At 35.7% G+C, this 26,076-nt stretch overlaps 2 protein-coding genes across 4 annotated transcripts in view; both read right to left on the bottom strand.

Moving 5' to 3' along the window:
- The window catches only part of LOC113077990 (PHD finger protein 19-like), a 38,330-nt gene extending 28,407 nt beyond the window's left edge, over positions 1–9,923 (bottom strand). Inside the window, exons 1-3 of the mRNA XM_026250255.1 lie at positions 9,899–9,923; positions 9,059–9,442; positions 5,724–5,901 (exon numbers count right to left, since the gene is read on the bottom strand). Coding sequence (XP_026106040.1) covers positions 5,724–5,901; positions 9,059–9,175 — 295 coding nt within the window. The 5' untranslated portion in view covers positions 9,176–9,442; positions 9,899–9,923. The remainder of the gene's footprint in view (positions 1–5,723; positions 5,902–9,058; positions 9,443–9,898) is intronic.
- A 6,353-nt stretch (positions 9,924–16,276) lies between these two features.
- LOC113077991 (fibrinogen C domain-containing protein 1-like) overlaps positions 16,277–26,076 on the bottom strand; it is a 101,789-nt gene continuing 91,989 nt past the window's right edge. For 2 of the 3 annotated variants that reach the window (XM_026250258.1, XM_026250259.1), the window contains one exon: positions 21,101–22,226. In XM_026250258.1, coding sequence (XP_026106043.1) covers positions 21,964–22,226 — 263 coding nt within the window. In that variant the 3' untranslated portion in view covers positions 21,101–21,963. Of the gene's footprint in view, positions 17,115–21,100; positions 22,227–26,076 lie in introns of those variants that run through there. The other variant, XM_026250260.1, reaches the window with a different exon arrangement.

The following is a 26,076-nucleotide window of genomic DNA, read 5'->3' as shown; positions in this document are numbered from 1 at the left end:
CTTTTAAAAACTGCTTACTAGCTGAACTGGTTTTGGTTTTGCACACATTCCTGGAAGTGTTAACTTGAAGGTAACGTGTTGTACAATGCAAATAATTGCCACAGCTACAAATGTTACACTTTCTATTAATAAAAAGTTATGAGGTGATTTTGAACATATAATGCGTTGGTTCGGCAACATTTCTATTGTGTATATAAAAGGAAATACAAGTTGATATGCAAAAATTGTGGTAAGCATCGGATGCTCTGTGAAAAAAATATGACTCTTCATAGTGAAAATACATTTATAAAATCATGCTAAAAATTCATGAACCCACTTGATCTTTTCATGTGCTAATCTGGATCTATGCTACAAAATCTTGACTGATTTTTCAATGCAAAAAATAAATAAAATTACAATAATCAGAAAGAAGAAACAAACCCATCAAGTCATTTTCACTTTAAACTGCTTCAGGGCAAAATAATCCATAACATGGATCACATGCAGGGATAAAGTCATTACCCTGTTTGTCCTCTCACATCAAAATCCACCAATATAAAACAGTTTTTGCTTGTAAACGGTGCTTGATCTGTGCAAACTTTTTCACTGGAGAAAGCAAATAATAGAGGACTTTGATGGATTTGTTTCTAATAAACATGCAGATTTTTGCTTTAAAAGACATTCATTTATGGACTGAAATCATGTGGATTACTGTGATGCTTTTATCAGCTGTTTGGACTCTCATTCTGATGGCACCCATTCACTGCAGAGCAAGTGATACAGTGTAATGCTACATGCTACTTTTTCCAAATCTGTTATGTTGGATGTCAAAAGGGTAAGTATGTATTTAGTTGAACAGTTTCTTTAAATTTAAATATGTAAATGCAAATAATATTGATTGTTTAAAAATTTAAAGAGGTTAAATCACAAATTGCTTATCTGCAATGTTGAGACATGTATTAAGCAGATAAACTATGCTATGAGGAAACAAAAACAAGGTAGTAAACACATTTAATATTACATATAAAATATGAAAACTGTCAGAATGATGTTACAAAATCCAAAAGAGTTCATTCCATAATAAATAAAACATAAATATATCCAAAATAACACATGAAAAAAAAAAATCTGTTTAAAACATTAAGAGCCAAGTGTCAATCTAAAAATATTACTTTACTCATGTACCCAAAGATCCAAAATGCAACAGAGACCAAACTCTTAAATTTTTCAGTTCATAAATATTTCCGGGTTTGTTTCTTTGCACTCCATATTCATTTTGTCCAGATCCAGAATTGTTATGCTTAACAGCCAGGCCTTCATGGTTCAAGAGGACGTGTCCACCACGCACTTGATATAGATGGTGTCATCCTTGCAGTAGGCATGCTTAGGCGACCTCAATTTCCCCAGAGGGAAGAAAAGGGGGCACCCGCTGGCCACATTCATCTCTGAAATGGGCCGGTGGAAAGAAACAGAGGAGAGGTCGGGACGGAAAGCATCGATGACGTGCTCCCTCTGGTTCTGATCTATGAGAAAGAACGTGACCTGCCAGATACGTGCAGGAGATGTCAGTGGAAGGTCATGGAAAATGCTGATGACACATTATTGAGGAACCAAAGCTGGTTCATTACAACTGAAGCCACTTTTAAAGGGGTCATATCATACATTTATTAATTCTTTATCCTGAGGAGCACTTAGTACGTTTTTTGCAACATACAGCTGTAATTTAGTTTTTTATGACCATTTTACACTCTCTTTAACACTTTGAATGTGTTGTTAAGTAATTCTACATGCTTTCTTCAATGTGAAATTTTGAGTTTCTAATGTTTTTAAAGCTGCGGTAGGGAACTTTTGACGCTCTAGCGGTTAATAAACAGATAGAAGAACATCGTAGCCGGAACTACTTCTCTCTTTTTATGTCTATGAAGAATCACAAAGGTACTGGGTTACTCCGCCGCGTTATCCCCGAAGCAATCTAAAATAGTCAGAATATAAACACTTATTATAGGTGCACCCTACTGATTCAGGACAAGCTAAAAACACGGTTTTGGAAAATGGATTCATGGTGTACTCGCTTATTATATAAATTTTTCTACATTGTGAACTCAAACAAAGTTACGGACAGCAGCTCTGATTGGTTGTTTCTTACTGGGAGCGGTCCGTAACTGCAAATGGCAATAGGACCACTGGGAGGAGCCAGAGGAGCTTGATTTTTTTCACAGATTATCTGTCTCATATTCTACTGTCAGGACATAATGACAGGTTTAACAAATATGTAAAAAATATATATTTACAAAAGTTACCTACTGCAGCTTTAAAACACCTTAACCTTCAATAGCAGAATCATTAAGCAATCTACACCACTTTGTGCCAATCAAACATTATTTCTGATAACTGTATTTTTATTTATCATTGAAAAGTCAAAACTCTATTATTATTTTTTTGTCTTAAAACGTATTAAAATCTATAAACCAGACATTTGTTTTTCTTTAATCTATAAACCTGGACCTTTCTGCTTTTTAAAATTTTTTTTGTTATTATTGTACTAAACACGGACACATGAGATGGTAATGCACTTCAGTGTTCCCTTCTGAGGGCTCACATCAAGTGTTAGGAACTCTTGACTAGAACATCATGATGCTCATTTTACATTGATAATCACTGCAAGACAGAAGCAGGAAGTTTTTGAAAAAAAAATTTGAAAGTAGAAAAAATTCCTAGCTATTGCAAGTTAATGCCGCCATCAATTGAATTTGTATTCATTCTTGTAAACACTAATAATTCAAATAATTTAATCAAATTGTCTTGCAGGACTTGGGAAGGACATTTTGTGTTTATCATTTACGTTTGAGTTCAACATCTAAAGTATAATTTCATTATACATCAAAGCTTTTTTTTTATTTCAAAAGATCAAAGAATTTGGTTCCTTGTAATGACTCCTTTAATGTATGAATTCAGCATGTAAGCGTCATGAGCTAAGAGAGAACACAAATGTGCATAATAATGATTGATCGGTTCACTGATTGACAGCTTGATTTTAGTGTTTTACCTTATATCTGAATGGCCATGAGAGAATGGGGTCATATTCTCCTTTCATTATAACAAAGAAAAGAGAGATGTGCGTTCCCTTTCCAACCCCATCTCCGTTCAAGTAGAGCCGCATACACACTTTAAATCCATACCTGGCAGTGTAGAAAGCTGAAAAACACAAAGCATTGTGGTTTTTATGTGAAGCTTGATGTGCTTTAGTTAAAACCCTTAAAAATAGCATCAGATAACCAGGGAGCTTCTTTCATCTCGAAAATCAAATGCATGGTTTCCTTTTGCTGACTGCTGTATTGGAACAACAGTTATTCTGATATCCTGTTCTAAAATGATGTGAAAGAAATTACCTTCAGTTGTTCACTTTCAGTCTTTCTCTTTCTCGGTCTTGCTGTCTATTATGGTTGTGTTCACGCAGACACATGACTACTGGGCAAACAATTCCATTTCAGTCTTTGTAACAGCTGCACATTTGCTTTTTTCATTTTCCCTTTCGCTGGTACCAACTCATTTTTTTAGAACTGGTCTTATGAATGAGCATCGATTGTACTTCAATATACGACAACAACTAACATTCATTCACCACAGCTCTCCTGATGAGTCTAGTCCAATGCATTAAAGTATTCAGTGCTGGCAAAATAGTTTTTGCTTCGGCACAAAAGTGAGAAGTGATTGGCAATAATATATTGATTACGTCATCTGAAACTGCAAATGGAACAAGCTTAGAAAAATAAGGCTCAGGGGACTGAGATTTTTCTGAATCACACGGTAGATGTAGACCTGTTCCCCACACAAACTACCATATGATTTTGACTATGATTCACAGATCATATGGACAACATTTAGTCACCACCTACCTTCATTACATGTAACACAACTAATAGCCCTAAACAAATGATTCCTTTAAACCGGTTCTTTTTAATGAACCAAAAACACACAGACAGACCAAGTCCTATGAGCCAGTTCTTTTAATGAATAATAATAATAATAATAATAAGTTTAATTTATATAGCGCCTTTCCCGAGCCCACATGGCTACTGCTCTTATAACAGCTAGTTTTTAACAGTCCTTTTGTCTTTGGGACATTATATTTCTGACAGATTTCTGCTCGTTCTAAATCAGATAAAGATAAAGTAGCATAGTAAAGATTACATTTACATGAATGCAGTAGTAAGAGAGTGATCGAGTGTGCGAAGAAATATATGCTACAACTTTTCAGTTTCTAAGCTATTTTAGTGAGAAATCACAGACCAGTGTTGATAACATTTCAGCACTACTGAATGATTCGGTGTGCGCATGACGAGTGTGTGATGTACGAACTACTGTCTGTAGCCTGAGTGTGTTGCGTTAAAATGTAGTGGCGCAAAATAGATTAAAACGGTCATTAAAGGCACAATATGTAATTTTTTTCTGTTGGAAGGCGCGTATTTAAAACACAAAGAAACAAAGGTGTAGTTTGATGATGCCGTGACTGAGTATGGATTCATGGGAGTTGTCGTCTTCATCCCCACAGCCAATACACTCTGACGTGACTTCCGACGGCAGAAATCATGTTCGTGGATGAGCTAATGATTTATTAACGTAGTAGAATAAAGCAGGGTGAGGCTGAAAGCCCTCGAAGCAAAACGAAGCTGCTGAACGAACGTGACACACAGCTTGAAAGCAGCGGAGCTTTTAGAATGCTACAGTCAACCGCTTCTGCTCCTCCTGATCGTGCTTATGGGGGGGGGGGGGCATCACTGTTTTATCATACAAGATATGTTTGAAAGGTCTGTTATAATGCTACTCTGTGCATTCTTAACCAGTCTATTAAAATGCACAACATATTAAAGCCTCTTTGGTGTTTCCAAACAAAACGGAAATCGAGGGGATATGACGTCATTAGCAGGCGACAAAATGACACTATGGACACGGTCCATGTCACTAGTAAAAATTGTATAATAAACATTCTTCGAAACATTCAGGATAATGTAAGTCAGAAAAATATAATACACTTCTAATGGTTTTTGGATATTTTAATAAATATTGCACATATTGTGCCTTTAACTGTACAATAATCTATTTAAAACATACATTCTCTCGTTCAATTTTGAGCGTTCAGGTGGTATAATCACCTTCTGGAGCACTTTCGGAGAATGCATTTATTTGTCATTTTAACTGTTTTGAAACTGAGCTTAAATGAGGACTTGTAAATATGTATTTTTTTGTTGCACCTTCTATAGGACCAGTAACTAGTCAGCATCAAGTTCAAAGAGCAATGGTAGAGCATTAAAGTCAACCAGTCTATGCAACCTCTAGTGTGAGTATGTACAGTATATATATATATATATATATATATATATATATATATATATATATATATATATATATATATATATATATATATAGATAGATATATAGATAGATAGATAGATAGATAGATAGATAGATAGATAGATAGATAGATAGATAGATAGATAGATAGAATGTTATCAATCTAGAATCTATCAATCTTATTTTTGTAGCACACCAAATCTATAAATGTCAAAAACATAAAAGGAAAATAAAGAAATATTCTATCTTGGTATGTATATATATTACTCTGCCATAATTTAGGTCTAGAATGGCGTAAATGATGACAGAATGTTTTTTTTTTTTAGATGTTCTCCACTTTGTAGATGATTCTCCCTTTCAGAACAGTACAGGAGAGATATCTGCTTTGGTACCTGGCGAGTACTGACTGATCTGTTGGCCACTGGCAGCCTCTCTCAGACTCTGGCTGACATCACACAACCGCCAGAGAAAGGTGCCATCATATGAGACGGCCTGCTGGGCGCTGATACACTGCTGCAATGAAGTGATGTGAATGTCTTTCCTGACCAGTCTCTGCTGCTGTTCCGCTACCTAGAATGTGATGGAAAAACATTATAACGGATGAACCACCCAAAGGTATGATTGGCTCACTGCAAAAGCGCATTACTAATGTATCATAATGGACCTTCAGAGCTGGTTATTGCCGGCAGCATTGTGTGAGACACTTCGAAATACAGAAAAACAAGGAGATGATTAGACACATCCTTTTTTTTTTTTAAACAGCACTTGGAGAATTGTCACTCAAATCTATTTTCTACCACTCATTCCCTTCTCATCCTTACTTCAACCTTTCTCTTCATTTTCAGCATTTCAGGAACGTCATCTCAGCTCCCACATGTTAAATAACCCCTCCAGGTCGAGCGTCAGAACACAGCCGTAATTATTTGTTAGCACCTCCCAGTGTTAAAATGAGCACAGGGACAAATAAATTAGCATTTCAGATCTCCCCAAAAGAACACCTTTGTTAGTTTTATGTGCGTCCTTATTTAAAGCATGAATTATGCAACCCAACGGTTACAAATAAAAACACATCTCAGGTAACAAATGTTCTGCAGAGATTTCTATATAGCATTTCAGCTCTTTTGCAACACAAACACTTTAATTAGCTCCAACCATATTGCAGATTCACAGCGTGAGATCAATGCCTAGTTAACTGCAGGACACATCAAAGTAATGAAATCTGTTGTTGCTATTTACACACAGTGGAAAACAAGTGCTATGTTTTTGATAATCTAGGAAGGAAATAGTGTGATATCAGGCTTGTGCACCGTTCAGAACGCCATTTAATTCCTGACATTTGAAATGAGGCAGCAGGATGCACAATTCCAATGTGAATATTTTAATTTAGATAGAATTAAAAAATATATATATATATTTTTTTTAAATACTGTTCAGTGTAATTTTTAATAATACTAGTCATCTTCAGTAGGAATTAGCCATAAACTTATCATACAACATGCAAGGTATTTCAAGAAACATTAGATTAAACATTTACCTTTTACTATATTTCATTATCAGTTAATTCACATTTTGAATACTGGAGACAATGTAATGGATTTGTTGTGCTGTAGGAAACGTTGTAAATTATTTAGATAATGTTAATCTTAGTTTTAAGAAATACACTATTGTGTAGTTTGGGGACAGTATGTTTTATTTAAAAAAAAGAAAAGAAATTGAATGACGTAATTATTTACATTTTGTGGTCAAACTTGTGTTAGACCGCAATTCTGTAAATATTTCTTTGCGTTATCCCAATTCAATTCACATTGCAAAAATTTCATTAAAAGCCAATTGACTAATAAAGTTTTATGTATGTATAGACAGAACATTCTCACAAATCTATTAGTTTAACACCATCACCAAATTATTTCAAAAGAAATTCTAGAAGGAATCAGAATATATATATATATATATATTAGTGCTGTCAAAATTAGCGCGTTAACGCATTCGATTAATTTGAAATATTTAACGCGTTAAAAAAAATAACGCAATTAACGCGGTTGCAGTTTTTTTTTATTTCCAGTTGTGGCCTATGTGTGTTCAACGTGCAAAGAAATATGGATAAGACCAAGGAAGGACTTTTAGACGGAAAGTTTCAGTATAAAACTCTGCCGGATTACTCTTCAGTCTGCCACAAGAAACATTACTCTTCATTCAGTCTGCCACAAGAAACAGCAACATTAAAATCATGAACTCAAATGTCATTGTTTAAAAAAAAAAAAAAAAAAAAAAAAACAATGACTGTAACAGTGCGTAAATCAGACCTTTTTGTAACGCTAACGTTAATAAGCTTAAACGAAAATAACGAAATAATTGTGTAGCGGAGTATTTTTTGTACACAGTGGAGTGCCGCGAACTGTCAATCACTCCTGTACGCGTGCATCACTGTCCTCCTCAGCTGCAACAACTTGCGCTCTCTCTCTTCATCAAGCTTTAAAACAAAAAGGGGACAAAAAGATCATATTGTCTTTGTGCATAGGCTATAGATTAATTAGATAAATGAATATCCAAATTTGTGCCTTGCCGTCTACGGTATTTTTTTAGAACTTAGAAAAAAGATGCTGCAGCCAATGAACAGCCAGCGGGGGCTGCAGGACGACTCAACCTCCGCAGACAGTTTTTAATGTTTATCAGACAATAAATACTCAAGATTTTGCTTTAGTATAACTCACAACGAGTTTCACTCACCTTCTCCGGGCCACGTTGAGTTGTTGACACTTAACAGTGGGAAAAGCGACACATGCGCTATTCACTTGTATAACTTAAGGGTGAATGGGTAATGTAGTTTCTGCTCTGGGTGGGATGAATTAGGAAGCTTGCATTGTGAAGGGCGCTCTGAAAATCGGCAGTGCAGGTAAACGATTAAAACCTCTATTAATACAGATGTCCAAATGAGCGTACCGGTACGCTAAAAGCAAGTTCTGGGCGCACGGAGAGGTGGCGGTAAGCTCAAGAGCTATATTTGGAAGTGGCGGTACTGAGTACCTGTGCGTACTGGCCCACTTAAAGCACTGGCAATGACTATACTTTTGAATTTTTTTGCAGTCCACTTAGAATTCAACATGGAAATCATTTTTGTTTTTTATTGGCATTGATTGTTTTGAAATTCAAATGGTACTTACATGCCTGTGTTTTTATTTCTGTAATAAATATGGCTTTCAAGCCAACAGTTAATTTGGAGGATATTGATGGTTTATTGCAGGTATGTTGTTTACATGGGAAAATCTGTGTTACAAGTTAAACAAAAATTCCAATAAACAATCATATTTTGAATTTAAATAGTTTCTTTGTCTTGAGTTTACATTAATTATTTACATTTTACATTTACATATCCAAAAAGTTTCAGTCTTTTAATTGCGATTAATCGCGATTAATTTAAAAAAATTGTGCGATTAATTAGTTACTTTTTTTTAATCGATTGACAGCACTAATATATATATATATATATTAACAGATAATTTGCATGTGAGCATCAGTGTGGCAGCACCACTGCTATGTAATTTCATTATCCTTTCAGTCTCTAAAAGTTCCCTAGGTATTGAAAATCTGCTTAAAAAAAAAAAAAAAAAAAAAAAAAAAAAAACTCATAATAATGCCATTCTAAAACTGACCACTGTTTACAAGACCATTCCATTCCATTTAAAGTTGAAATTCCCATACCATTAGTGTCATGAAACAGACTTTTTACCTTGGTTTCCAAGTGCTGAATGAGCTGCTGATTGTTGTAATGGTCCCTCTCCAGCGCGACCACACTGATCTGTGTCTTTTCCACCTCTCGGTTCAAAGCTGAGATGATGTTCTCCATGACCTGCACCCTCTGCTGTAGAACATCCAGTTGCTGGCCTACAGCAAGTTCAGCCTGATCGTCGTGAAGACTGAGGGCCTTATCACTCACTCCTGGGTCTCCTCTGTCGGTCTCAGTCTCACCCTCACTCTGAGAAGCACCACACTGTCCAGGCTGAAGAAGATCAGAATTCAGGGTACGCTGAAGAGCCCTGGTCACATCCAAGAGAAGCTGTAGATGGCCAACATGGCTGCAGGATTCATGATCTTTTAATTTGTCTGTGTTGCCCTGAAATAAAATGTTGCAACAAAACTGTATCATTCAGTCATAAAATACTACTTCCCCCACTACAACAACAAGATTTACTTGAGAAGTACAATTGTAATAAGAATGTATTTATTTATTTGGTTACACCATTGACAAATTTTGTTTGTTTATTTTAAAGCAAAAATCTAACAAAATTCATAAAAAGTATAATTATGATAATAAAGTCTAATACAGGGGTTTTCAAACTTTTTTATTTCTATTAATTTAGAACATATCCTTTTTCTGCAAAATATTAGTTTTCTCTAGCTAATATTAGAATATTAGAGCTCAATTTAAAAGTATTTGCACATTAAATATTGTTTCAAACAGACATACAACCCAAACGAACATTTAGAAAAGTTTTTTTTTTTTTAAATGAAACTATATAATACATCATGATTAACATACAAACACTGGTGCTGTTGTTAAAAGACCAACCTTAAAAAGACAACCAACTTCTGAAAAAATGCATGGCTCTTTCTTTTTGAGCTGCCTGGGTGATTATTCTACAAAGGAAACACACTTTAGAATTGTTCTTGTTTGTACATCCACTTTCAAGGTAATACACCAAAATCAGCTCTTCTACCTTTTGCCGTTTATCAGTCTTTGTCGTCTTCTTGTCGGGGCATACATGCTTCTGTAAAAAAAAAAAAAAAAAATTAACAAATGTCACTTTCCCTAACCACACTGATGAAAGGTTTGCTTCAATAATTTTGTGCTGCAAACTTTTCAAAACATCTCATTCGGACGTTTTAATCTTAATTTGAAGCGAGAAACACATTGCGTTTGAAGATATCTTGACTAATGTGTTGTGTTTGAAGTTTGAAGTTTAAATTCATTGGATTTCTGCCTTTTTTTCTTTTTTTTTTTATTCCTATAATCCATGTCCCGGAGTGTAGCTCCCGATGGGTGAAATGGAAAAGAAAGTAATATGGGACAGCAGTAAACACTGGAGACTCCATCTGTGGCTTAAAACCGAGCCATGGGGCTTCAAGCAAGGGCACGCTGACCCAGAACCACTCTAGCATCAACGAAAGAGGCCGAATATCTTGGACTTACAGGCCTTTTCACACAATATCACTCATGTATCATTCATGTATATATGATTCAATAATACTCAAATATATTGCTGTTTGTACATTGAGACATATTCTATAACTGTTTTCCAGTAAAACATCCAAACATACAGAACATAAGTATGTGTATGTCTTCTTTTCATGGAAATGATCTTGAATTAGGGCTATTTTTATATATAGGTATATTTTTCAATACAGAAATACTGATTAGGAAAATAATTTTTTGTAGCATAGACAATCTCTAAAGTGTCATTTTCTAACCTTACCTGGAGTTCTTTTGGTGTCAGGACACCTGCACAAGAGGGACACGAGGTCTTGTTGTTGGGACAACCACTGTCCAGATGTGTAGCCAGTGACTTCCTCTGCACCATGATGCCACAGCCAATGTTGCAAGGGATCAGGGCATATTCACACTGACTCTGGTGGTCCTGTTGAATGAGCAATTGAACAGTAAATCTAAATATTTACCGTATTTTCCGGACTATAAGTCACATTTTTTTTCATAGTTTGGCTGGTCCTGCAACTTATAGTCATGTGCGACTTATTTATCAAAATGTATTTGACATGAACCAAAAGAAATGAACTAAGAGAAAGGAAGCAAGAGAAAACATTACCGTCTACAGCCGCGAGAGGGCGCTCTATGCTGCTCAGTTCTCCTGTAGTCTACACTGAGCAGCATAGAGCGCCCTCTCGCGGCTGGAGACGGTATTGTTTTCTCTTGGTTCTTGGTTCTAAATAAATGTGACTTATAGTCCAGTGCGACTTATATACTGTATGTTTTTTTCCTCATCATGACGTATTTTTTGACAGATGCGATTTATACATAGGTGAGACTTATATTCCGAAAAAATACGGTATGTTTTTTTTTTTCTGTTGAAAACAAAAAGATTTTTGTCATCCAAGAATCTTCATGCAGTTCTTTTGCATACAGGGACAATTCATAATGATTATGCAAAAATGTTTATCAAAAAAAAAAAAAAAAGGGGAAATAGAAAAACACCATGCCAGTTCAGTTCCTCACATTTATTTATTGTTTGTCTTATTAGGTTATTGTTAAACTTATTATGTGATTTGTATACTTTAGTAATGGTGTTTAGAGCTTGGTGGTCATTATAATCTGACATTGTATGAAAATAAAAAGCTGTATAAAGATTCTACAATACATCTGATTTCTAGAGCAAAGAAATAAATAAAATAACCGCATTAAGATCTGAAACAACATGAGGGTGAGTAAATTACATTTAAATAAAAAAAATGTAAATACAAATGACATAATGCTATACTTTATTTCTATACACTTAACCTCTAAAACTTATTATGCTTTTGATCATATAGTTTATATTGAAAAAAATATCTAAAGTCCAAGCTATACAAGTTTCTATTCTAACAGTGAGCTTGTGTATAATACGATATTCTCCGACTCTCTTGAGTACAGAACGAAGGTTAAAACACAAAAGACTTCCATTAGGCAGCCATGAGGGGTCAGAGCCATAGAAAATTTTACTTGACAAAACACTGGCCTCTAAAAGTTGTACAAAAGGCTTTTCAAATCCATAAGTAGGAGTTTGTTACCGCTCTATCAGTTTGATTCACTACACTGGACAGCATCTGCACTACAGCTCCATGATTAATGCCTTAATGGCTGGTTCATGTTATGAAATGACCACAAAGCCACCATGCAAGGATCTTGTGGTTGTAACCGAGTAGGACTGCCTGCCATGAAATGCAGCTCTTTTTTTAATGAGTTCCTGTGATTTAACAATGTGACAACAGAAAAGCCACGGTTGCTAATGTGATCGATACAAGCCCCATAATCCACATCGATTTTGACTGAAATTTGAGAGCATTACAGTGTTCTCAATAGCTTTATAGGTTTTATATGAATGTGTAGCAGCCCGTGAACAGCCCTGATCTCTGGACTTACATATATTAGCCCAATGTTCTAATCTAAACTACAGCAGAAAGCGTTTAGACTTTATCTGATGGCTCGTGAAGTGGCTCACATCCGTAACCCGTGAAGCTCAAAAAAGAATTTCCCATGCTATAAATAAATACATAATTTAGAAGAAAATCTCACAAATTGACAAAGGTCTTACTCATTCATCTGATTAAATAGTGTTAACATTTCAGATCCATTCAACTAACTTACGACATCACTGATAGAGAATAAGAGTACTATACTACATTTAATTATGGTAAATAGCTGAATTTCTATAGAAAAGTACCTCAAAGTTCTTCAGGGTGCTTCTCCAGGGGCAGCCTTGGTTGGCACAGTGAACTTTCAGATCCAAAATTTCCTTATTAATAGCCGCATCATTGAAGAACTGTGGTTTAAACAAGAGGGGAGATAGTGATAACTTTCCAAACATGAGTCACAATGAATCCACTGTCAGAATCAGACCTTTGACAGGCCTCTATAAGAAACGTGAATGTGAAGATGCCTCTGTCAACATCACATATTTTATCAACTAACAGACAGACAGACAAGAGAGTTTTCATTACTTGGTCAAAAGTCAGTACACTGGTGTCATTCTCTACACTGGGGTCCTCTTCTTTACATTTTGTGCACACAAGGTCCTTGTTGTTTCTGTATGAAATAGTGAAATAAAAGCATTCATTAATAATACTTTATTATAAACTAGCAAAAGTAAATATGTGTATATATATATATATATATATATATATATATATATATATATATATATATATATATATATATATATATATATATATAATCACTGTGCAAGGAATAGCTAACTAAATACTAAATATAAAAAAAGATAAAGAGATGCTGATATATATATATGTATATATATGTATATATATATATTTATATATACGTATATATATATATATATATACATATATACGTATATATATATATATACGTATATATATATATATATATATATATATATATATATATATATATATATATATATATATATATATATATATATATATATATATATATATATATATATATATATATATATATATATATATATATATATATATATATATATATATATATATATATATATATATATATATACATATATATATATCAGCATCTCTTTATCTTTTTTTTATATTTAGTATTTAGTTAGCTATTCATTGCACAGTGATTATATGCCACACAAATGATAATAACAATTACTCCCAAATTGGCTGTTCTACTTGAACGGTTCTCTTACCTGACCAGCCAGTTAACGCACGCGAGGCAGTAGCGGTGACCGCACACCGTTTGACGTGCTTTATTCAAGACATTATTACAGTTGCTGCACAAGTACTTCTCCTTCGGGACCTCATCGCAGATGCTCTGAGGGAAACCCGACGGGTACTCGTTCTCACCCGGTGTGGACGAAGCCCCGTTTAACGACGGGTGTGAAACAGCTGATGCCGAAGCCATTGAGGTTTTAGATGAACTGTCTGACCAAACACAGTACGTTATGATGACATATTGATATGCTTATTACTTTTTGCGTGATATACCCACGGTATAAAACCACCACGGGGTTCCCCGGAAATATTTTGCGCTGTTTTTCCGCCCACTTATCACAGATTTTGATAGTTAGCCTATAATTGGAAAAAGCTTACGAAATAATAAGAGACAGACAAAAGTGGTTAAGTCATTGTTAAATGATATGTGAACGTGACAGAAGCGCGTTGTGGCTGTGTCTTCAGACCTAGTAAGTAGTGTACTAAAAGAAAAAGCAGAAGTGCTGTCTAGGAAAGCGGTTGAGTATCTTGACCCCGCCTACATAGCGTCCACGTATATGTTCAAAAGAAGTGACCTTCAGGTTTTTATTAGACTGAACTGTTTTTCACCGTTATGGCATCGATAATCTAAAACAACCATATTCGACGCTGCAGCCAAAGGCTGACTCGACAAGATAGAATATTTATGTTAACAAATATTTGCAATGAATCAGTTTGACTAAATGTGTAAAATCTGTCGGATTCGTCATGAGCCGAGAACCAATCAATGAATCTGATTTCCCGTAACTTCAACAGTGCCATTAAGGAGCGCGCCAACGATGCCCAAAGCGTTGTCTAGGTAGGAAGCACACTAGGTGTTGAGCCACAGCCTCGTAGTCTCTCTCTCTCTCTCTCTCTCTCTCTCTCTCTCTCTCTCTCTCTCTTTCTCAGAATTTGGCCGTCATATCCGTAACACGGAAAGTCCCAGTTTGAAAAACTACCTGTGGTTCCAGTGTGGTGGACACGTTACTTGACTGTTTGTATTTTTCTTGCTCACCAGTCTCTGTTAATAATAAAAGTGGCGTGTCTGACACGTCATAAATTACGGAGCCATAAAGAGAGAGAGAGAGAGAGAGAGAGAGAGAGAAAAACATGTATTATGCTATTACTTTAAAGTGTCAGTTCCTTAGATATTTAAATACTCTTCATCCTGTTTTCCTATTTTGATTATCATGCTTGACCTTAGTATTTTTTCGTGTTCTGTATATAAATGATAGGCCATAATAAAGTATTATTATTAATAATATTGATAACACTGATAATAACAGAAATTTATTGAATAACAGTACAATTTATTAAAATATATATTATTGATCATTGTGTATTAGGCTATCATTATGTTTATACTGCTCTATTATATTATACTATTATATAAAATGCTAATTTCAGTTAGTAAAATTAAGCAATTATTATTTTAATTAATTAATTAAATTCGATTTTGACCAAATGTGGTTCTCCTGGTGATGAATAACACAGAAGCCCATGCAGTGAGACACTTTGCTGTGTCATTCATTTGTCATCATGTTTGAATCTCTGACATTCACATTTGGAATATTTGACTTCATAATTGTCCTAAAGTCTTAATGCTTCACGTAATAATGCTTCACCCAAAAATAAAAAATTCAGTCATTAATTACTCACCCTCATGTCGTTCAACCATAATATTACGAATCTACAAGAATAATTTTTGAATGCAAAGAAAACAAAAATAATGACTTTATTCAACAATTAATTTCCTCCGTGTCACCCTAGTGCCATTTTTGAGAGTATCCACTGAATGCAAACAGCGTATGCTGTTCTGTGTTAGCTACGCCACGCAGATATGTTGTTTTTTGTTCAGATCAAAGCGCAGACAGTGTAGAAAACATAACCATATGATGCAACTAACACAGAACAGCATACACTGTTTGCATTCAGTGTATACTCTGCAAATTGGCACTAGGGTGACATGGAGAAGACAAATTGTTTAATAAGGTTTTTTTTGTTTGTTTTTTTCTTTTTAATTTTTTGTCTTTTGCACACAAAAAGTATTTTCATAGCTTCGCAATATTATGGTTGAACCCCTGATGTAACATGGATTACTTTACCATTGTCCTTTGCTATTTTTCTGGATGCTAATTGTGGCAGTACCCTTGCTGTCTATGAGAGGGTCAGAGAGCCCTCGGGATGCATCAAAAATATCTTAATTTGTGTTCCGCAGATAAATGGAGGTCTTACGGGTTTGGAACAACATGGCGTTGAGTAATTAATAACAGATTTAAATTTTTGGATGAACTATCCCTTTAAGCACCATCCACTCGCCTAGAGAATATACTATTGATTTTTGTTAACCATATGAACATCATTTCGTTTCAAGAGAAAGTGGAAAAACCCTCAGAAGACCCTTGCATTTGCTCACTACACAGACAGGAATCTCCAGTTGAAATATCAAGCTAAGTCACAAAAACTTCACAATAAGACTAGTCATTGAGCTCACATTTCCTTACTGTACAGTGGGCTCCAGAACTTTTTTTTTTTTCACTTCAACCTGTAAATGTCACTGCTTTGCCAAATATTAATTTCTAAATTTGCAGATAATTGCTGCTAAATAGTGAATGATGGTCCGTGAAACATTATGAGATGATACATATGAATCTTAAACTGAGCCAAATCAGAAGGACAGCTGATTAGAAGATAAGAGAGTGAGGGAAAGAGATCAAGGGAGATCATTTTTGCTAAAGAGGGCAGTCAGGGGGGTTTCAATATCTGGTTGAGGGGATTAATGACTCGGGTAAAACTATTCACCTCTACAAGGGACATTCTTCACCTCAAATCAATTAATCTGTAATAGGAGAGCAGGGCTATGCTGGCCTGTTTTTCATTAAACAGCAATCACATGAGGGACCAGTGCATCAAAATGACTGCAGCAGGTGGCTGGTGAGGGGCCCGAGAGGTTTCTGTGAAAAAAGAAGATGTTTGTACCCTCATGAATCACTGTGAGAAGATGCAATTCAATAATACAGAAACCTCATGATGCAAAAGCTTAAAATGCGATGGGCCTTATCGATCGGGCTGGTCGGGAGGCCCCAAATGGCATCTAGTGAGCTGAAAATAGAGAGGCAAAGTATCGGGAAGCATCTTCTGTAAATCTGTCTGTGTGGAAGACAAGTAGGCGTAAGGATATTGGGGGATGAAGATAAGAAGCCAGATCTGTTTATGACTTGCTGAGTGTTGAATATCTGAAGCGTTCCATCAGCACGGCTCTCGCTTCTGAGGCATCCCTCACTTGGTTTTGGTCCTGAGTTCTGCTGAGTAGATGCACATCATTCTAACACTTCCTGAAACACAGATAATGCAACTATGTTCTTGGAAGAACCTGCAGAGTCATTCCCTTTCACCACACATAAGAGATTATACATGATTGATTCTCACAAAAAAAAGGGGGAAAAAGTCATGAATGTGAGTACCATACTGAAATAAAAAAGTGCTTCAAGGCATATATATATATGAAAAACAGTAATAATGTCACATATTATTACCATTTAAAATGTTTTCAAATTCAATAATTATAAGAATTATTTTTAATGAGCACCAATAATAACTGACAATAATTGAGCAGCAAATCAGCATATTAGAATGATTTATAAAGGATCAAATGTTATAATCTTATTTTCAAATGTTATAATATTTAAAAACGGTATTTTTGATCAGATGAAAAAACCATTGAAAGAGTAAAACCTTAGCATATTGGATTTTTTTTTTTTTTTTTTTTTTTTGTGCTGTTGCAATAAAGCTTTCGCTGTTATTATTTTACAAGGTGTTTTGGCAGATGTTCTTCAGTTTTAATAGAATTCGGTGTGAAATGTCCCTTTTGCAGAGCTAGTAACCTTTTCAAAAGTTATTGTTCTATTACTAAGGGACTTTCCAATCAATCGTGTTATGAGGATGAACTAAAAAATACACAGTAACTGGTGTCATTTCCTGGGTGTCACAATTTATTAAATATAATTTTAAATAATTTATAAATCAACAATGACTTGGAAAATCAACTCAATGAATATTGGCAAAATTAGTATTATTATTATTATTATTTGCCTTAATGCAAACTCCTAAAAAGCGGAGTTCTTTCATTTCCAATCTTATAATATTTCAGGATTTATGAAGTTATGTTAGGAAATAAAAAGTAAAAAAAAGGAGGCTGCTGTCATCTTATATGAAAATGAATGTTGCATGATTGCTGGATATTAACCATTTTCGTTTCCATACTCCAGGAGAATCACAGAAAAAGGCAAAATTTCTCCATTCCTCTATTCAGTGCCCTATATTTTCACAACATTCTTGAAACATCCATCACTTGAGAGCCTCATTATTACATCCAGGCCTGAGATTGTCACATTTGCAAATATTTAAAAGCAAGGCAAATGTGACAGTTGCAATATATACATAAAAAAAAAAAAAAACTTTACCTAGGGATCTTTTCTTGGCCTACCTAGTCAATTACCAGCTAATGAGCTGACCTCAGCTGACATTCACTCCCAAGCTGCTAAGGTGAATTAGTCTGCTTCTGTCAGAGGAAATACCCCAGTCACACAGTAGAGACTACGCTAGAAACTGTGTATGTTTATTAAATGTTACTCTGAACGTTAAACACATTTTAAATTAATGCATTTATCCAAAGCAACTTACAGTGCATTCATGGCTATACATTTTTACCTATCATGTGTTCCTGGGGAATCGAACCCCCAACCTTGCGCTTGTTAATGCAATACTTTACCACTTGAGCTACAAGAACACTTCAATAATCAACAAAAAATAATGCTAAATAAAAGACCTATAAATGGACCATGATTCCATCGCAATTTTCAAAATGTAGCAGAGCATACCAAATGTCAACAGTGTACATAAATCTGCGTTCCCTTTCATAGCTGCATGGCCACAAGGATGGTTTTGTAGGTTTGGGGATGTTAGCGAGGGCAGGATGTGAAGAGAAAGGAAAACGTCCTCTTGTGATCCCGGGGAGTTGTTATACTGCAAGACATGCTCAATTTCACGGTTAAATTATTTACATGGATGACTGGCAAGCGCCGTCAGCAGACAGGTGTAGTTTGAGAGGCCATCGGCAGGGGTTCCAGAGTTCCAAGAAGTTCACAGAAAGTGACTGCATGGGGCCATGAACTGAGAATCTGTTATTCCAAAAAAGCACTAGCTGTCGCACGTTCTCTCCTTTGGTGCAAAACCAATCTCAGTCCATATTTTTCAGTTTGATACCCTAAAAGAACAACACTTCTTTTAAAATACCCGGAGAGCAAGAAAAACAGGCGGGATGAGGTGAGGTGTATTTTATTGGCGTCTTTTTACTGGATCACTGAAAACCCTCCTACGGTTTCCAGAGAGAATTGACTGTGAAACTCAATCTACATTGAGACGTTCATCTGAAACGGTTTCACCTCACAGAAACACCTGTGGTTCTCTTTATTGAGCAAGAATATGCCACAAACGTGATCAAAATGCATCAGTTCGGTCGGGCTGTGACAGCTGTTTGCTCTTTTGTAGTTTTGAGCTCGTCTGATGCTGGTGAATTGGTTTTTCAGTAGGGGTGGTCATTGAAATCTTTTCTGTAAATTGGCCATTGAAACATGGATGAATAATAAAGCAGGTTGATATTGAAATGCTTTGCATTTTTTTATTCTCTGAGGGATCAGTTATCCTTTGAATAATAAAACTTGTTTATACTCTTCCAGTATAGATACATAACTGATTACTAAAACATTTCGAAACTGAAATGACTATTTTGATGTTGCTGTTTAAAGTTCACAAAATGTTCATCTTTGATAAGATAATCAATGTACACATTTAATGTAAAGCTACAAACGGAGTTATGAAGATGATTTTCACATTCTAAACATGGATGTCACAGGATAAATGGCATTAGTGTACAAATAAAACAGCAGGTTGACAAGTTCAACACTGTTATCAAAACTAATAGAAATACATATAAAACACATGGAAGTGGGTAAAAGGACATTGCAAGTTGATTGTATGGAAAGGTAACATGTTCATTGTCAGTGCCATAAATTAAATTAAAGAAATTAGTGAGTCAAGTCTGCAGATGTAAAAAGCAAACAAATAAAAACAGAACACACCCTCGTGATTTCATACAACAGTTAAATAATGCAGCATCATCAATGAAAATAGATTCAATGTCGTTGCACTTCTCTGGGTGTTGCTTCTTTCTGAATGATTCATTATTTTGAACAAATCAGTAAATGATTCAGCAATTTGCTGAACACACACAAAAATCACACACATTCACACACACGCACACATTCACACACACACACACACACACACACACACACACACACACACACGTCTGGTTAACTATCCTCGTAGGGACTCCCCATAGGTGTAATGGTTTTTATGCTGTACAAACTGTATTTTCTATCACCCTACACCTAAACCTACCACTCACAAAAAAACTATTTTTATTTTATATCTATATCTTTTATATCTAAAAAAAAAAAACCCAAAAAAACAAAAATCATTCTGTACGATTTACAAGCTTTTGTACCCATGGTAACACAAGTTCCCATGTGTTGGTGTGTATTCAGGTTTAAGTCCCCACCAGTATAGAAAAACATGTACAGACACACACGTCTGTCAGTTTTCTGACATTGATTTTTAAGAGAATCCAACACTTGTTACACTTTTATAAAATATTAGGTCTTCAATACCTAAATGCAATTTAAATGCAATTTAAATCTTGACACCTCTCATTTTAGGGTAAACCAGTCCTTATAAGCAAAATATTTTGAGAACTTCACAATTTACCTGAAACAAATGGCATTTAATCAATAACTTGATCATGTACTGGTGGAAAAATAAAGAGCTAAATAAGCTACTCAAATGATCGGCAGATGATCTGACAATTAAAATAGAAGGGTCAGTCTGTTCACAACAACAAAAACAACAGCAACAAAAAAGCAGTTCAACTCAAGTTCAGTTCTCTGAGATTAAGCCTTAGTTCACCGAAAAATGCAAATGATGTCATTGAACTCATTGAACATGAACTGACCCGGAAGAGAAGACAATGCTGAATAAAGTCATAGTTTTTGCTATTTTTGGACCAAAATGTATTTTAGATGCTTCAAAAAATTCTAACTGCCCCTCTGATGTCACATGGACTACTTTGATGATGTTTTTCTTACCTTTCTGGACATGGACAGTATACCGTACACACAGCTTCAATGGAGGGACTGAGAGCTCTCGGACTAAATCTAAAATATCTTAAACTGTGTTCTGAAGATGAACAGAGGTCTTACGGGTTTGGAACGACATGAGGGTGAGTCATTAATGACATAATTTTCATTTTTTGGAAAACTAACCCTTTAAGGCTCCATCAATCCATCTCCTTGTGATATCAGGTGAATCTAAACTACTGTGCATAAGATAAAATCCAACACTCTTCTATCCGACAGTAACACCAAAGGGTTATTGTGTTTTCTGATAGACATTCAGCTTCTCCATTGATGAACCTCCACCGACTGACCTGTCAGAGTGAAAAATGCACCTGTACTGCTGGCCCATCACTCTGAAAGCCACCACTGTGACATATATTCTCTTTGAGCATCTCTGGTGGTCAATAACATATTTACTCGACATGTGGGAAAATCTAGCTACCTCCCCGATATTACAGCAGGGGCTGGACACACCAATGGCAACCTTGTCATGTTTAACCATGAGTTACTGATTAAGCACTGAATGAAAAAAAAACATAGGACAAGCTGCCTCTCCGTCAGATGTCTGAAGAGTTAAAAGTCTTTATTTTTATGAAAAGCTACACGTTCTTGCTAAATTTCACATCTACAGAAGTATTTTTTTGTTTGTTTTTCTTTTTTCTTTTTATAGACAACAACTATCGATCTTTTTATTTCATCAGTACATTTTTGACAATACCTGCAATGTTTCATAATAATATTCAGAGATGTGAACAACAGATCAAGAGAAAAACATCGGCCCATTAGCACAAACACTACAAGATGGTAGGAAAACGGGAATTGAGAGATGAATAGAAACGGAAACATGAGAAAGAGGTTGTTGCCGGAAAGTTCTTGCGTTTCTGTATTGAGTGTCTCTAACACCTACAGCCATCTTTGAGCTCTTCTAGTCAAGTGTTCTAGTCCTCACTCATTTATTCTCCTCCTTGGTTGGCCTAATCTTCATCTCGGTGAACTTCAGTGAATACTGCCAACCCGTCCAGGACGACCACTCGATGCCGTCGGCATACGAGGTGTGCTGGCCGCGCAGGTACTGTCCGTTGAGGTTGGAGGTGTGGCAGTTGCGGTACCACCAGGCGCCGTGGTAGAAGGACGCGCAGTTATTCTCAGAATGATCGTTGTCCTTGTCCTTAGTGGTGAATTTCATCCCGTTGTGTTTGAGCAGCGAGTCGCCTGCAGCGTCGGATCAATGCATGATGGAGAGAAAGATTGAGAAAGACAGAGCAAGGGTGGAAGAGTGAGCATGTGAGAGACAGGGACGGTGAGAAAAAGAGACAGAAACAAAAGAACAAGAGAGTCACTCAACCGCAATGTCTTTGTTTATCCGTGTCATGGAAAGTTAAGATTACTGCAGTAAAACAGTACACAGTTTCAACAAAGAATAGAAGTTTTGTTTCAAAACATAGTGAGCTATGTTGCTGACTACAGTCTACATCACAAGCACCATCCTAACTCAAATGGAACTTTAAAACAATGCATAAGAAGTACTTTTTGTCTTTATATACAAGTCCTGAAAAATTAATTGCTGGTTCCACAAAAATATTAAGCAGCAACACTGATAATAATAAGAAATTTTGTGCACCAAATAATATTAGCATATTACAATGATTTCTGAAGGATTATGTGATACTAAAAATTAAGTAATGGCTGCTGAAAATTCTGCTTTGAATCACAAGAATAAGTTAAATTTTAAAATATATGTTCAAATAGAAAACAAATAGTCTTGGTGACCATAAAAGACTTCTTTTCATATATATATATATATATATATATATATATATATATATTAGGGCTGGGTAAGTTAACGCGGTATTAATGCATTAATTGAATAATGGCGATAATTATTTTATAGCATGTTAACGAAGTTTTTTTATTATTATTATTATTATTATGAAAGTCCGTTGCTCACTTGCTCTAAATACAAATACAGACAAATAATAAGTCACAGGAGGGGATGAGGGGATGAGGGGATCAGATTATTTAGGCTAAGCATCAGCATTCACAAACCATTGTCCACTGTTATTTTTTACAGAAAAGAATGCAGTGAGCTTGTAATCACGACTTCATAATTGGGAAATAGGAAGGTTTAGATAGCACGTTAAGACAGCAGAGAAGCACTTGCTCAACACAGTGGAGTGCATTGTTTTGTTAACTTTGCAGTTTATTATTTTGAGTCATATGGGACGCGGTAACACACGGCCTTCTCGCAATATATTGCTTTACACATCTATCACTTTTGCCGCTCAGAAATATTCACGCAATCATGCTCCACGCATCAGAAAATCTGTGCTTTTGCGCAGTTAGCACTCATACTCACTCATCTTTATATAACTTAACCTATTCTTGCCCACCTCTTCCAATCGAGCCAGGGACTGCTAAACGGAGCGATCACACTAGTCAAACTAGCCAGGCACTGGGTGTTATGATTGCCTAGTGTGAGCACACCCTAAATATTCTCCCTCATTCCGCACATGGTCTCTACCCACCCCTCAAGTGTCGTCCCGTGCCACACTCTGCTGTGTTATGATCGAGAATCTGGACTCTGAGCATAACTTGTTTTTCTATGACAAACTAGAAAATATTTTCTACAAAAACGTTAACGTCCTGGCAGTGACAATAGCTTGTTTTAATTTAATTACATTGATGTTATAAGTTAAGATTTACAAGAAATATTTTAACTGCTACAATGTAAAAGGAATACTGCTGTAGAAAGTGTTTGCAAACCAAATGATATTGCACTTTTGTTCATATAGTTTTATAGTTTTCAATACTTTTAAAGGAAAAAAGTGCACAATACACTACTTTTGAATGCATTATTAGTTTTGTGCATAAAAATGCACAATTATTTGTCTGTATTTAAATTTGCATTTAAAACCTTAAATTCATAAAATCCAATTATTTAGAATAGTGATGCTAAAACACTGCTTATGGGCTCATATATTGAGCAGCAAAACATGTTTCAATCACCTTAGTATGTTTATAGCTGAATACTGAGAATGTGATGAGGAGAGAGAGACAGAAACTAAAAAGAGGAGCGTGTTAATGTACCCTTATTAAGCTCTGTGATGTATGTTTCAGGGACATAATGTTGCAGTGTGCAGCTAGGCTAATTTAATCCCAGTTTCCTGCCTCAATACTGCCCGGCTCCGCTGGGTAAAGATCAGCCTTTTATTGCCAACCTTGCAGTAAAAACCTTTCTCCTGTCCTCTTTCTCTTTCTTTCACTCTAATTCTACTCTACTGCAACATGTATCGTAATAGTGATAGCTGTTTTATTGGGACATAGGAGATCCAATTGATGCCGTTATGTCATATTATAAAGTGTGTTACACATCATAAACTCGTTTGGGTTGCCTCATAGATTCATCAGTGTGGTGTAGCAGATAACAAATCAGCAGAATGATGGTGGTGTAAAATGACAGCACATGGACTGTGAAAGGAGAGCTAATGAAAAGATGTGGAGATGTTGCCTGCAGAAAAATTACACAAATAAAGCTAGCTTTACCTGGTATTTAACAAGTCTAAGATGGTCATTTATGGTCTTTGGCTGTCCCAAGATGCTTTAAGATGTACTGCTTGGTCTACCACTTTGGCTAAGAGTTTGGTATCCACTGACTTCCGTTGTATTTTGTGTCCATAAAATAGAAGTCAACAGGGACCAAAACTGTTTGATTTGGACAAACTTTTAAGATCTTCACCCTCATATGGTTCTAAACCTCTATGACTATTTACTCTAGGACTAACATACACATACACAAACACACAAAGTTATTTTGAAGAATATTGGCAACCAATCCTTCAAAAGATTTTCTTCAAAAGACTTACGTTCCACAGAAGGAAGTAAGTCTCACAGGTTTGGAACAACATGAGGTGAGTAAATAATGACAAATTTTTGGGTGGATTATCCGTTTTAGCCATTTATAGTCAGCAGGTCAAAGCTGGTTTAGATAATTAACTGGAGCATGTTGGTCAAGATCATTAGAGCTGGTAGAACACCTTGGAACAGTAACAAGTTGCAAACTATCTTGATTCAAAATCCAACCAGAACTCCTTAAGCGGTAAACATGTGGTCAGTATAAACAAGGTTAAACTGGTTTAAACCTGCATCTACTGCAACATGCAACATGCAGGTGTCCTAAACTCCACCTGTTTGCAGCTGTCAATATTTACGAATAGATTAAATGAAATGGGACACATTTAATCTTGACAAACTATATATCATTATAAAGATCTAAGCCTCAAGCATCGACGACAGATCGCTGTTTTTCAATGGAAAGCTTATAGAGAATGTATTTGCTAAATTTGTGCAAGCAGTACACATCAAAACACAATGAATAAAAATGCAGTACATGTCAGATTCATCATAATAACGAGTCATAAACACATCCACAGCTGTAAATCCCGGTTTAGTTAGGAAAGTAAGGGTCCACTGAACGAAAGCTCATGGAGCACGTTAAGTCCAACGTTATGGATAATATATACAGTATGGACGATGATTCCTTTGTTTACATTTCAGTTCATAAGGGACAGTATTGTTTGTATCCTTTATGGAATAACTCATGCTCAGAAACTGCATCTTGGTAGTAAAAAAAACGGCATGGTTTTGTAGCGTACAGTGCCACAAACAGAATGAGACAATCCACCAAAATAAGTGAAAGATAGGCGGAAGATTGGCTCTGACCCAAATGGCGCACTTCATGTGGAATTTCGGTCTCGTGGACTTAAACTGCGCGTGCTCGCCAAGTCTACGAGTCTGTAGGCTATCCCATTCAGCATTTTAAACTCTCTGAAGTGCGCTCAGCAGCGCCCCCATTGTACCCTTGGTCTTCTGCGAAGCCCGCATAGATGCAGGCTCCACACACTTTAACTACCCAGATATCCTTGCGAAATGCCAATCAGACAATGGATGGGAATTGATGACATCGCTGAGAAGAAAATATTTATCAGCAATTCATCAGCAATTGATGACATCGCTGAGAAGAAAATATTTAAGTGTAGGTATCATTACAGTTTTAATGACCTAG

This window comes from Carassius auratus, unplaced genomic scaffold (assembly GCF_003368295.1).
Source record: "Carassius auratus strain Wakin unplaced genomic scaffold, ASM336829v1 scaf_tig00023745, whole genome shotgun sequence".
NCBI classification, from domain to species: Eukaryota; Metazoa; Chordata; class Actinopteri; order Cypriniformes; family Cyprinidae; genus Carassius; species Carassius auratus.
The sequence above is the reverse complement of the archived record's forward strand: the minus strand, read 5'-3'. Positions and strand labels throughout refer to the sequence as shown.